Genomic DNA, 14,303 nt, shown 5'->3' on the forward strand with positions numbered 1-14,303 from the left:
CATCCCCCGCATCCCCACACCACACTCAGCTCTCCATCACCCCTAGTTTGCAACCAAACCCTCTTCCGATCACACACACGCAGCACACGCACTCTCCCTGGTGTGATAATCGCTGGTATTTTCTCCCTCTCTCTTTCTTTCACATTGTCTTCCTCTTGTCTGAAGTGTGCTGTCTCTCCCCTTCTCATTCCCCACCTCTCTCACAGCTCTCACTCTCGCGGCTCTCTCCGGCTGAGCTCTCGCTGGAAGACCGGGAGGGGGAGGAGGGAGGAGGGAAGAGGGAGGAGGTGGTGGTTGAGAGAGCGAGCACAAGAGAGGAGGGGGGGACATGGCAATGGGGGGATGCGGAGAGAGAGATTTCTCTCTCTCCCTCTCTTCTTCGTGGCCGTCACTGGGCCCCAGAAACAGGAGCGTGTGGTTCATTTACAGGTAGCGGCTGTTTCCTCATTCATTGGCTGGCTATGGATGTGAGGAGAGGACAATGGAGAGAGGGGAGAGGTAGATGATGCTATTGAGAGGCCGTGCCTTTTCAAAGACAGACTAATAAGCTATGTATTCCGTGTGTGTGTGCGCGTGTGTGTGTGTGTGTGTGTGTGTGTGTGTGTGTGTGTGTGTGTGTGTGTGTGTGTGTGTGTGTGTGTGTGTGTGTGTGTGTGTGTGTGTGTGTGTGTGTGTGTGTGTGTGTGTGTGTGTGTGTGTGTGTGTGTGTGTGTGTGTGTGTGTGTGTGTGTGTGTGTGTGCGTGCGTGCGTGCGTCTTACATTTGTATTTCTCTTTTCCTCTGCATGTGAATATCTGTGGTACGGAAGTGGCTATTGAATGGAGTCTCTGCAGCATGTTTATTTCTGTGTCTTCCTCCCGTGTGTCTCTGATCGCCGTGTGTGTTAGTGCATGAAAGGGAATAGATATTGATGCATTTCAGTCAGACAGTGTGGGTGTATTTCATTCTCTTTGAGTCATGATTTCTTTAAGCAGATATTTTTCATTCACCAGGACTTCCCATTTATTGCTGTTCCTTTAAAAATGCTGCTGTCACATCCTATATCTTTTAATGTACCCTCAGTGTATCATTAAAAATGTGAGGGGCTTTGACTGTACAGAAGGATGAAAGGGAATAAGTCAATAAGTGGCAAGAGCGCGGTTTGTCAGTTCCTATCGAGCTCTAATTTGAGATACCGGTGTTTTCTGTGCATGTCTGTGTGTGTGCATGGATTTGTGTTTATGTGAAGGTATACACTGAATGAAATGTATGTGGTCTTCACATATAAGTGTATACGTCATACTGCTTGATTGCTGTGTACATATATTCATCTATATGTACTGTTCATCTTTCTAACACGGCTCCATCCACAGTGTGTGTCACCAACATCCGCCAAGTGCCTCACGGATGTGTGTGTGTGCGGGTATGGTCCCCACATAGCCAGTCGATCTGCATGTACATTCAGCAGGGGAATGGTTAAAAAGCAGCCCTTTTTTCTCAGTAATTGTGGATAGAAAAGAGAGGATGACTCAGGAGGGAACATAATAACTCTGGTCTCCAGTAAGCTTACCGCTTCATTGCAGCCAGTTCCCAGAGAGCGTGTCCTACTAGCCAACAGGGATTAACCTGCGACTTGAAGCATTTGATGTCCCTAATTGGCCAGGCAATTTGGCCAAAGACAAGTTGAATAGCTTTAAATATGTTAAGGAAATTAGGTGTGTTTATGCAAACAAGCAACAATACTTAGGAGCACCTGGAGGGCCGGTGCACGCCATGTTTCCCACTTTAAGAAGTGGATGGATGAATAGCCCAATGGATCCTTCCACCCACTCTTTGCTACTTTGATCTTCAGAGAGGGAAAACATGGTGGAGGACAGGGTGAGAGAAAAAAGGAATGAGGTGTGAGGAGCAGATGGCTGGAAGGCGGCTGTGCGTTGGCGAAACAGTAACATTGATGGAGAACACACAAGGAATGGACCTCAGTAGGGGAAACTAGTGATCGTCTGTTCAGCGTTAAAGTTGCGACTTGGTGTTGAAGTCTGGATCTTCAGGCCTGTAGGCCAGCTCTCATCACTCTGCCGTGCCTCGGTGCTACCACAGCCAAACTTTATTACAGCTCTGCCGGATAAAACACACAAGGCGTTGCTGGGTTCGCAAGAGACGGTGTGGAATATAATCAAACTGTTATTGTTATTTTAGGACTAGTGTACACTTGGGTTTTTGAGAAGTGGCAGAGGCAGAATGAACTTGGAGTGATAAGCTCCTCTGCCAGACAGAAAAGAAAAAGATAATAGTCTGCTACCTAAAACCTCAAAGTAAATCTAAATGTTGTTATGGTATATGGTATATGTTCCCTGAAGGCCTGATTGATTGGCAGCCAATATAACAGTTGTGTTTATTGTTAGGTTGCAACATGTTATGATGTTAGGTCTGCTGACTCAGGCGAAGGAGAACTGTAACTGAGAATTTGAGTTGGCAGTGCCTGCCATATTTAACTAAGGCCTGAAAAAACCCATTTACGTTTACTACTCCTCATAAAGGTCCAGTCGTGAACATGCTCACAATTCACCCACATTTGAAAGGGGATGAACCAAAAACTGGTATTCCTAGTGGAATTGATGTCCTTGAGTTTATATATATTGAGTATATAAATACACTGCATTGTTTTGGCAGCAAAGCTGATGTCAAATGACGCCAATTCTTCAACCAGGCTCCTCATCCTGTTCACTCACAGTTCAGCCCATGAAGGAAATCAAATCCTTTGATTTATTTGAGATGGAGTTTCAGTTTGAGTTAGGGCTGATAAGCACAGACCAACACAAACGTGAGCTGCCTAGGAAAAATATATCTGGAATTCCTCTTGAATCAAACAGCTCTGCTCGAGCTCCGGGCTCTCTAACACAACCAGGGTGAATTGACATTGCTAGAAAGTCAACTCCAGAACTGAGTCATGAGATGGGCTGCGTGTGGCCGCGTAGAGTCCATTGAACCAGCCCTATATTACAGGAAGGCCTGTAAAGCAGCTTGACTGAAAGTCCCAGACAAGGTAATACAATAATGAAGGCTGGCCCAGCTGTTACACTACTCCAATAGTCTTATGATAAGATTGCATCGCCAATGTCTCTTATCCTGTCTGCCCTCAGAGGCAGCAAGAGGAACTGTTTTTGGAGGGAGATTAGAGCCCTCTGAGACTTCTCCTTGTACATCATTTGAAGTGTCATGTATGACAGGTATTGGCGCGCCAGACTTGGTTAAAAAGTATCTTTGCAAAAGCTGACAGAGGCAGTGAAAGCTAATGCAGCGATTTAGGTGCATTTGGAAGTTTCCATTATCGGTGAAGTGTGTGTGCACATTTTTCTAATGTGCCGTTCCCCCTGGCTCAGTGCTTGTCAGCTCCAGCTGGATTAGTCCATAGTATGGACTGTCATCTCATATACACTTCCTCCCCTTGTGACACTGCCCTGCCATCAACCCTTTTGTGCACCAGTGCTTTTCGTATGACATTCTCCATCCAGCCCATCTTTGCTGCAGTGTGATTTCGTAATGTGTTGCAGTAAAGCAGTATTCCACATTCATTAAAGGATTTATTTGCGTTACAATAATACTTTTCTGTTGCTATAAAAGTTATATTGCTCTCTTCCTCTCCAATTCCCCTTTTGTTCCCCCTATATCTCTCCATCCCCATTTCTGTCTCTAAGTGACTACATCATTAAGGAGAAGACAGTGCTCCTACAGAAGAAAGACAATGAGGGTTTTGGCTTTGTGCTTAGGGGAGCCAAAGGTGAGCCTCCTCTGCCAACGTTTCCTATATTTTCAGTTCCTATGGATTTCTCAGTCTCATATGCTCTTTCTTATCCATCTATTGTCATTTTCAAACCATCTGTGTCCACTCCACTGTCTTTTTTCTTGTCCTCTGCAGCTCAGACTCCCATAGAGGAGTTCACTCCAACGCCAGCCTTCCCCGCGCTGCAATACCTGGAGTCTGTAGATGAGGGGGGCGTGGCCTGGAGGGCGGGCCTTAGGATGGGGGACTTCCTCATCGAGGTAAGGAAGAGAGGCCCAATCTGAACCAAGGATTCATTCATTTTAAACATGATGTGTCCAAAGTCCACGCTGTAATCAAAAACCACATTCCGATGAAACGTAAATAAAACCCTCATGACTGATTGACCTTGCAGTTCTGGGTCCAAAGTGTTTTCAACGAAGACATCCATACAGGACGACACTCAAAATGTCCTTATTGTCAGAGCGAGTCATTGACAGGAAGCAGGGAGGGATTTACTTTTTACACAAAGCTTTTTATACATTGCATTCATTCATGTTCGTCTGAGAGTGTCACAAGTAATTCTGGGAAATGTAGGAAATTAATAGAAAAGGTACTCTGCAGATAGGTGGGTATACAAAAAAAGTACTCTTTATTTCTGCAGTGTGTATTCAGATTCTACTACTAAGACTAAAGTTTGTTATCATGTATCCGAGTATATATTTATTTGTGAGCTCTGGTGCTCGTGGAAAAAGCACAAGCAGCTTATTCTTCTGGCCATTTCGTACTTTTAAAAGTTACCTAATGTTTCCTTAAAAACTCAGATCTAGAAATGGTGATTATCAAACATCTATTAAAGCTGACAGATACTGCTTATTAGTATTCAACCTTTTATGAGTCACTTGCCCAAGCTTTTGCTACTGCGATTTACTGTAGTCGATGTCTGAATTGCTGGTGTCCAAAAACACTCAGAATATTATAGGTTTGAAGCTAAGTCTTAGAAAACGGCAACATTATATTACAAACATGGGGAAAGCCAATGTGAATTAGAGGTCACAAGATGCCCTTCAGTAAACCTGTCAAGGCTGTGGCAGTTTTGGTGTATTTTTTATTTTAATGGGTCATTTTGCATTCCTTCCTTCCTTCCCTTGTCTTCAGGTGAACGGCCAGAATGTGGTGAAGGTTGGTCACCGGCAGGTCGTCAACATGATCCGGCAGGGCGGCAACAGCCTCATGGTGAAAGTGGTGATGGTCGCTCGAAACCCCGAGCTGGAGGACACGGCTCGGAAGAGAGGTAAAACTTTCCTTCACGTCATCTCAATCCTATGTTTATGATGTGTGACGATAAAGCTGATTGCGTGTTTACCTTACCATGAAAGCCGGTCGTCCTTGGTGACTGCATGTTTATACGAGAATACTAAACATTAAGTCTGCTTTTGGCCGGCTTCCCTTGGCAGCGCCGCAGCAGACCAAGAGGCTGACTCCTCCTGCCATCGCCCTGCGCTCCAAGTCAATGACATCAGAGCTGGAAGACATGGGTAAGAAGAAAGAAGGGACTGAATGCAAAGAATAAAGAGGCGGGGGAGGGTCTGGAAAAATGTATAAAAAGATCAATTAGATTCGAGTGCTCCACTTTGTTCTTGAGGGTCACATTTCATATAGTTTGTCAGGCGGGTTATAAGCTCCTCTGCAGGATTATGTTACACTACCGTGACGTTATTAATGGAACAGAGGTGTGATTTAATTTTTTCATTAGCAATTGTTTGATGTGTATGGAGCTTTTTCATTCATTTACACTTTCTATATTCAAAAAAGGTTATAACTAAACACTCTATAAGTCTCGTGCCATCACTCACCAACTGCCTTTTTCTTTCTCTTTCTTTTGAACCCACTGGGCTGCGTACAGTGGACAAAGGTGGGAGAATCATGGATGTGTGGGCTCTCATTATCATTTCCATCCCCCGTCCTCATCCCTCTCATCAAATCACTCCATCACATGTGTCAGAGTATGTATTTCAATCTTTCATCTCACAAATACACATGACGACGAAGGAAGCACTGCTAGTCACACCTAATGTCTGTTTCCCTCCCAATCACAGCTGCCTCTCCGTGGAAAAAGAAAGCAGGTGACTATCAGCCTTAATCGTTCCGCCTATCAGCCCCTGAGCTTTAATTAAAAGTCAGCCTGTTTGATGCTTTTTTTTTATCTCCTCCTTTATCAGATTACGACTCTACTTTGGGTCCTGATAAGAAGAGGACGGTCTATCAGATGGCGCTAAGTATGAAATCACTCTCACCGCTCTTGTCATACTGTATAAGGGTGTTTTCAAACCTTGAGGGGGCTCACTGAAATCCTTCCTCTCTGCCCTTTTTTTTTCTTTAGACAAACTGGACGAAATATTGGCTGCTGCCCAACACACTATTACACCAGACAACCAGGGACAGAGGGGTCATGGAGGCAAGAGGGACAGGAGCAAGAGCATTGTTCCCAACAGCTCCAATGAGGTGGGTTTTGGTTGTTACCATCATTTGGGGTCCTTCTGCCTTTTCAGACTCAAACATCTGAACAGTTATAAACCACAAGATTCACAAACAACAGAGCTTCTTCACTGCTCTAAGATGTAGCACATATTTAGTAACGGAAGTGACTAATGCTAGAAAAAGGTTTCCTATCTTTAAGCAGCTTGGTCTTTTCTTTTTATCTGTTGTGTTGTTCTGCCCTCACTGCACTTAACAGAGAATGATTGACAATAGACCACCCACACCTAAACAGTTGTTTAAATGTGAGTCAGGTTGTGTCCATTCATCCATCCTCTCCTGCCTGATACTCTCATACTCGGACACGTTGGTTTTTCTGTATTCAATTATACTGTTCATCAAATCAATATCAGTTTAACAGCCTACAAATGTGATTTGATTATAACAAATGTGATTTGATTATAACTGAGTTTATTTTCTCTTTACTCCCTCCTTCCTTTCAAATGATCTTTTCTCCTTTTTCAATATGACACCCGAAACCACCAGCAGCAGCCATCAGGCAGCATGATGCAGTCCGGACAAGGTTTCGGCTACAACCAAGCTCACTTTCAACCCGGCCACGCTCAGCACGCCGTCATGATGCGGCAGAAATCTATTGGTAAAGGGAATTCAAATTGAAATATTTATTTTTCCTTTAAATTACATTTACTCAAATATGATACTTGAGTACTATTTTGACATACTTATAGATACGTACTTAACTTTCCATGGTTACAATTTTTTTTTTTTGTGTATAAAACAGATGACATTTGTATTTATTACACAGTACTGTTCTACTAAAATACCCAGTATTCATAACTTTTAGTAACTCAAATTGTTTCCAAATTGACAAACAACAGCATTAAATTTATTTTAGAAACATTTGTAAGCGATACACACTTATATAATATTCTATTATGATACAATAATGTTTAGCCATTCTTCATATTGAGTACTTAAACATTTGATACTTGAAGTACAATTTGCTGATAACACTTCTACTTAACTAACATTTCAAATTCAGAACTTTACTTGTCATGGAGTATTTTAAGACTTAAGTAGTTGTACTTTTACTTACTTGTTCCCAGGTGTAACAGAGGAGGAGAGGCAGTATCTCCACCCCCCTGCTATGAAACTGGCTCGCAGCCTGTCGGTGCCGGGACCGGAGGAAATCCCTCCCCCCCCCAACACATCCGCCCCGGAGCCGCCCTTATCAGCAGGCCCTCACCCTGGGAGAGGACCTGCTATGCCCATCCCTCCTGTATCTCAAGCCCATTACCAGGTCCAATCCCAGCCAGGACATGCTACTCAAGCAGGCTGGGAGAGGGGGGGTCCTGGTGGGGTGAACCAGCAGGGCATGGTCCCCACCCTCCGCAGACAAGCTGAGGCACCGGAGGCATCCAGGAGAGGAGGGGGCAAGATGGGAGGGTTACGGAGAGGCTACAGCAGCGCCACACCACCAACAAGTGCTAAACCTAAGACTCAACAACCACCGCCGCAGCACCACCCGCACACGGCCAACAGGGAGCAGGGCGGAGCAGCCGGCAGGGGGGGGGGCAGGCGGGGTCGCGGGGCTCTGATGAAGCAGTCGAAAGTGGAAGACGGGCTGAGGCAGCACCGAGGGAAAGGAGTCGCAGCCAAAGAGAAGAGCTCCATCCCCATCCCCACCATCATCGTCAAGGCGCCCTCCACCAGCAGCAGCGGGCGGAGCAGCCAGGGCAGCAGCATGGAGACGGAGCCCCACCCGGAGGCAGAGGACAACAGCTCAGCGGAGACAAACTTCGACAGCACCAGTCTGCCCTCACCGCTCACCCCCTTACCCCCTCAGCCCCCTACGTCCACCCCCTCGCCTTCCTCGAACGTCGCCCCGTCGGTCTCCTCTCATCAAAACTTGGAGGACTTGGATTACACCTCCACATACGGGACGGCCATCGGAGGAGGCGGGGCTCGCAGGGAAAGGGAACGTTTCCGAGACATGAGAAGAAAGAGCGCTTCTTTCTTCCTCTCGTCTGAGGACGACGTCCAGGGAGTGGCAGGGGGAGGAGCGGGGGAGGGAACGAGAATTCAGCCTTTACAAGGCTCACAAATGGACGTGCCCACCCCTCGCTTACGGCCCTCCAAGTCTATAGATGAGGGCATGTTTTCCGGAGACAACTACGTCCACTATTCCAGCAGCATGCCCCCAGCTTTTGGCCTGCCGGAGTACTCGTCCCCTGTCCCTAATCAGGACGGCCAGCCCAAGTCGGCGCCCTCAATGTACGGCAGCCAGGCCATGACTACCTTCATCCACCCGCTTACAGGGAAGGTTCTGGACCCCTCGTCCCCACTCGGTCTGGCCCTAGCTGCGAGAGAAAGGGCCCTGAAAGACGACCGCAGGACGCGCAGAGAGGACAGACAATTCGGCCGGCAGATGTCCACAGTGGGAGCGTTCCCCACCCCCGTCCAGACCCCGACTCCTTCCCTTTTTGCGACTCCTACACAATCGGCCTATACCTCCCCAGTGTCCGTCCACCTCACCTCCCCCACCGCCACCACCTCGCCCGCACCTATAAGTCGGCCGCAGTCACCGAGGATATTACGTTTGGGAGGGGGAGGCGGGGAGAGGATGGAGCGGGAAAAGGAGGGAGGATCCAGGGAGGGTCTTAGAGTTCGCTTCTCAGAGGACAGGACCAGTCAGTATTCAACGCAGTATTACCAACAGAGCCCCCGGGAAAGAGAAAAGGAGGTGTATGACAGCAGATCTGCTCCGCCCATGCAGCCTCCTCCACCTCCGGTTCAACCGGCCCCCCGCAGACCTTCATTCCTGCAGATGGAGGCTAACAGCAGCTACGTCCCTCAGTACACTGTCCCCACAGCCCCATCACCGACACATGATGGAGAAGCAAGAGCAGGAACAAGTGGAGGTTTAGGACTGATGGTGCTCCCTCCGCCTGCTCCTTCAATAGACGTAGATGACGAGTTTGTCTTTGCAGATCCTTTGCCTCCGCCCATACAGTTTGCTAATGGTAAGAAGGAGAGAGGGCAGGAGTATCCTCAGCAGCATCGGAGTCAATACTCTGCTGCTGCTCCACCTCTTCCTCCCCCTCTCCCGTCTAACAAGCAATCAAACGCTCCTCAGGCCGGTGACTCCGCTGCGTCCAGCCTCACCTCCTACGACAGCGAGGTGGCCAACCTCACACAGTCGGCCCCCTCTCCCTCTTACCCCTCCACACAGATATTTTCCCCTCCGTCAACAACAACCACCACCTCTTCTGCTGCCGCTCTCTCTGCCGCGTCGCTGCACAGACCCCAGCCCATGTCTCATTCTCACCCCTATTACGACCCCTCTGTGGGAAGCCAGGACAGAGGCTCGTCCGTCCTCACATCCACCATGACCTACGCTACCACCACCATGACAGCCACCGCCGCCGCAGCCACCACCACCTCGCCATCATCCTCCGGTATGCCCGCAGTGGGAAAAACCTCCGACCACACCCATCATCACCCCGCTGGAGACTGGCAGGACGGCGTGGTGGATTCTGGGATCGAAGAGCTGGACAGTCACAGCAGCAGCGACCATCACTTGGAGATGCTGGGATTGAGCGGGCTGAGAGGAGGGGAGGGGGAGAGAGGAGGAGGAGGGGAGCATCAGGAGCCTTGCACAACCTACTCAGGCGGGCAAACATTTGAGGTGCACAGCGCCAAAATGGCAAACCCCGTGTTTCCAAAGATGAGTCACTACAAGGATGGAGGAGGCAGAGGCCCGGCTGTAGCTCTACGCAGGCAGAACAGCACCAACCCGGCCCCCCTGCAGCTGCAGAGACAGAGCCACCCCGAAGAAATCCGGTTAGAGGAAGCGCTCTCCGACGAAAGGCAACACATGGTGGGTCGATCCAAGATGGAGGACGGCTTCAACTCCGCTCTTGCCGCCTGCTTGGAGAGGCCGGTGGAAGCTCGGTCTCTGGGCTGGGTGGAGGTTGGGGAGCAGGGTGGAGACATGGTGCATAGAGGGGGTGTCTCTTTGGAGGGACGCAGGCTTCACTCGCCTCTTTCGGGGGTGAAGGCGAACATCATGAACGAGCTGAGCTCCAAGCTGCAGCAGATGGGCGGCATGAAGAGTATGGACGACTGGAGCCACTCCCCCAAGTCTCCCTCCATGAACAGGTGTGTTTTCATCAACTATTTTCATTATTAAAAGATACTGTGGTCAAAATCATTTTTATATTTAAAAATGTTTATATCATGGTCTTGTGTTTTGTATACAATTTTTATAAAATTTGTTTTTTTTGTGTTTTTTTCCTCTTTTGTTTGTGTATTTAAAAATGTTGCAAAAACCATTACATTGAAAAAGAAAAATGATTTAATGCTTATTTAACGTGTCTGTTTTTGTCTCTCAGGTATTCGGCGGATTACACCGATGCGTTTCACAGCCCACCCTCTGGCCGCTCCATCTCTCCGTTACCCACCTCCTCTCCGCAGCATCAGCGTCAGATCCTGACCCCGAACCTGTCCACCACGCCATCCGTCTCCCCTTCCCCTCAAGTTCAGCGCAACTGGACCCGCTCCCCCTCTCCGCAGATTCCCACCTCGCCGGTTCACTCTCACTCCCCCCATTCCCCGACCTTCTGCCCTTACCCGACGTCACCGAAGCATCGCTCCAAGATGCGCCGGCAGACTTTTGATTTCCAGTGCAGCCCCACGAAGGAGATGCGGTCTTCAGTGTCACGGCGACGGGCCCCCAGCCCTCTCATCTATAACAGTGAGCAGCCGATGCCCGCCCCTCCCCGCCCCTCCTCCCTCCCCATCCTCCCAACGACACCTATCTACAGTAACCCCTTTGATTTCCCGGGACCCCTCACCCCTCCTTCGCCTCTAGGAGATCCCTACGCCATTTCTTCTTCTCCACTTTACTCCCCATCCGGTGTGCCGCACTCAAACCCCCTCCTCACCTCTCGCTCTCTCTCCCCCACCCATTTTCTCTCCGGAGCCTCCTCCCCCTTGCACTTGCCCCCCAGCCCATCCTGCCTCAGCTATCCCAATCTCACCCCTCCTCCCCCAGCCAAACCCTTCGCGGTCAAGCCCCTGCCCTACTGGACCAAGTACGACGTGGCCGACTGGCTGGCTTACCTGAACCTGACCGAACACCAGGAGCGTTTTATAGACAATGAGATAGATGGATCGCATCTGCCTTCGCTCACCAAGGACGACTTCTTGGACCTGGGTGTGACGCGCGTGGGACACCGAATGAACATCGAAAGGGCGCTGAAGAAACTCACTGACAGGTGAGGGAGGACTAACAGACTCTGGAATACGTAGAGTCAACGAGGTCAAAGAAGGAAGCGCCCCATGGTGAAGGAAAGTCAAAGTGTCTCATAGCTTAGCGTTAGCTGTGCCATCCCCTTTCTACTTTAGATACTTAGAAGTTATCTTATCCCCTCCCCCCTCTCTCTTTACTTACCTGTTTTATCAACCCTATTTAGTTTGCCCAATCTTTATTTCATTTCCGCCCGTTCTTATTCTTTGATTTGCCCTCCTTCTCTCCCCAGACGGCTCTCCTCTCCTTTGCATGTCCCTTCTTCTCCCAGAGACACATACTGAGAGTGTGAAGGGGTGAATCAAAGATGAAATAAAAGGGAGAGACACAAATTGACAAAGGTGGACAATAACAGGATGTGCGAGAGAAGAACAGCGGACATCAACAGGTGTTGTTGGACTATGTCTAAGGGCTGGATGTGGGGGGGGGGGGAGAGTTTTCTTGCAAAGTTACAACACATTTAGAGAATACTGTTGAAATGTGTGGAACTACTTTTGGTCAAGAACGGGTATGTGAGGAAAATCATATGAAAACTCTTCAACTGAAAATATATTTTTAAAGGAAAGGCATTTAATTAACACACCATTATGTGCTGTGAAAGACAAACACACTGACAGATGGATTCTCACACCATCTGCTGCTAGGCAAAACTTCTGTCTGTGTTCAAAGGAAAGTTGAAAAGTTGCTGCTTGAAGGGTAAACCCCGAGTCAATGTTACTTCTTGTGGCTGAGCCAGAAACCCTGGGAAAAGCAGTCACTTCCTCACTTCCTGATCAGAGAATAAAATGGCTGTGAGTTCAGGAGCCAAAGTCAGAAAATTAGATTCATGTTTGTAAATGATGATAGAAGAAAAAGGTAGACAATTATAGTATTCTTTTTATATATATTTGCCATATTCCCCCAAAGGATGCCCCAATATGCTTTGTATGTATGTACTTTGCGAGCACTTAATATATCTTACATGTTGAACGGGATTAACTATTACTAGAAACATATGTTTTGTACGAAGTGCCGATCACAATCATTCATTTCAAACTGGTCAGGGTATTTAAAACTGTTGATTTGAAGTTGTGCATAATGGTATTGAGAAGACATTGTTGTGAAGTAACCTTTTAGAGGTTGAAACATGTGAGAGCAATTGAAAAGGGGTTGCATGTCAAACTGCAAATCGTCTTTTCTCGACCTTTACTGGTGTCTATGGCCATAGCAGAGGTCAAAGGGTGGACTCCTCCTCTTTGATGCCATAATGTTGACCGCGCTCTCTCACTCAGCAGGTGCAGTGATCAAAAAGGGCTTTTTACTGCTTCTCTGTCTGCCTCACCCCCCCCCACCCCCCAACCCTCACCATCCGTGAGACTGTGTCTGATTTTGTGCGAGTGTTTGTCAGCTTGGTGGCCAAATGCTTTCCCTTAACCTACACCTCTCTCTCTCTTTATAAATGCCTTTTTCCAAGACATATTTATAACGGTCGGAAAACTGTTTTTTTCTCACTAGTTGACAATCCCAATGTTGCCCCTGTTCCACTTATCATTAACTCAATTAGAAACACTGAGTGATAACTTTATCTGTTGCATAGAGGGGAACGCCCTGGGTTTTTTAAACATGCCATGTTTAACCATTTTCCCTGCAGTGAATTAAACTGTAAGGCAAAAAAAAACACATTATTTATAGATCTATGTAATGATAATGACAATGATTACATTAAAATATAGTATAATACAGATAATATTTAGTATGTAAACATTTTTAAGAATCTCCGTCTTCCAAATAGTGTGGACAAATTCTTTGGAGTTTTATTTATGTTTTAATTTTGGGATTTCTGTGAATGCTTTCTATACTGCTCGCCCCGTGGTGACCCCAGTGAAGCCGACACACGCTAGTTAACGCGTTTACTCTCTGTTTGAAAATTGTGACTCAAACGCGATCTCATGAAGGACATTTGTGAAAGGACTGAGCAGTAGTGTAGAAAGCATTACATCCTATGATTTAAAAGAGTATTTTAGGTCTAGTGAAATGCATAATGACTACATACAGTATGAGCATAAGTATGCAGAGATAAAAAGGTATATATATATAAATATAAAAATATATATAAAGTTTTGCTTTAAATTGAATAAAGTATATACTGATAAACAATATGATAGAGGTACAACTAAGGTGTTGAAATAAATGCTAAAATAAACTGTTGTCATTCTCGTTTCTCCTCGCATTTCCACATAATGATCCAATTTGAAGTGCCGTGTTTGAATTGAGTCATTTGGCAGCGGCTCTTCGCAGCCCTGCGGTGCTTGAACACAACATTGTTTTCGGGTCCAGGATTATATTCCCATCAGGCGCGGTGAGCTAATAGGACAAAAGAGTGGCGCTCACGGGAAGGGAGAAGATGAGATGGCTTAATTCAAAGCAAGCACTGGCTGCATCCATGCAAACACGGCTGTAAGGCATGAGAAACAATGGGAAAACAACTTGGAAGGAGATGAATGTGGGATTGTTCGCTAGCATGGTGGCCACAGTGAGGTTCATGGAAAAAAAAAAATGCAAAATGCTGTTATTTAAAGTTTGTGCCAACTGTCAAGGTGGCCCCCTCTTTGTGTTTCCTCAAACCGGAGTCTGTAGCAAATACAGATGTCAGGGCTCGTTTAGCTCTGTGGCGATGAAGCCACTTGCTGCCCTTTTTCACATAAATAGAGAGATGTAGACCATTCTTCCAAAAATATATCAAACTCTCCTATTTGTTTGAGAACTGCTGAC

General features: G+C 47.1%; 1 protein-coding gene across 1 annotated transcript in view; it reads left to right on the top strand.

Annotated features, from left to right (window-relative positions):
• Nucleotides 1–13,739, top strand: part of LOC307023646 (SH3 and multiple ankyrin repeat domains protein 1-like) — a 38,823-nt gene extending 25,084 nt beyond the window's left edge. Inside the window, 10 exon segments of the mRNA XM_079657047.1 lie at nt 3,678–3,760; nt 3,899–4,023; nt 4,901–5,036; nt 5,200–5,280; nt 5,842–5,868; nt 5,965–6,021; nt 6,126–6,247; nt 6,767–6,878; nt 7,348–10,402; nt 10,636–13,739. Of these exon segments, the coding sequence (XP_079513173.1) occupies nt 3,678–3,760; nt 3,899–4,023; nt 4,901–5,036; nt 5,200–5,280; nt 5,842–5,868; nt 5,965–6,021; nt 6,126–6,247; nt 6,767–6,878; nt 7,348–10,402; nt 10,636–11,524 (4,687 nt within the window). The 3' untranslated portion in view covers nt 11,525–13,739.
• The last annotated feature ends 564 nt before the right edge of the window (nt 13,740–14,303 follow it).

Source organism: Notothenia rossii (assembly GCF_949606895.1).
Source record: "Notothenia rossii genome assembly, chromosome: 11".
In the NCBI taxonomy this organism is placed as follows: Eukaryota; Metazoa; Chordata; class Actinopteri; order Perciformes; family Nototheniidae; genus Notothenia; species Notothenia rossii.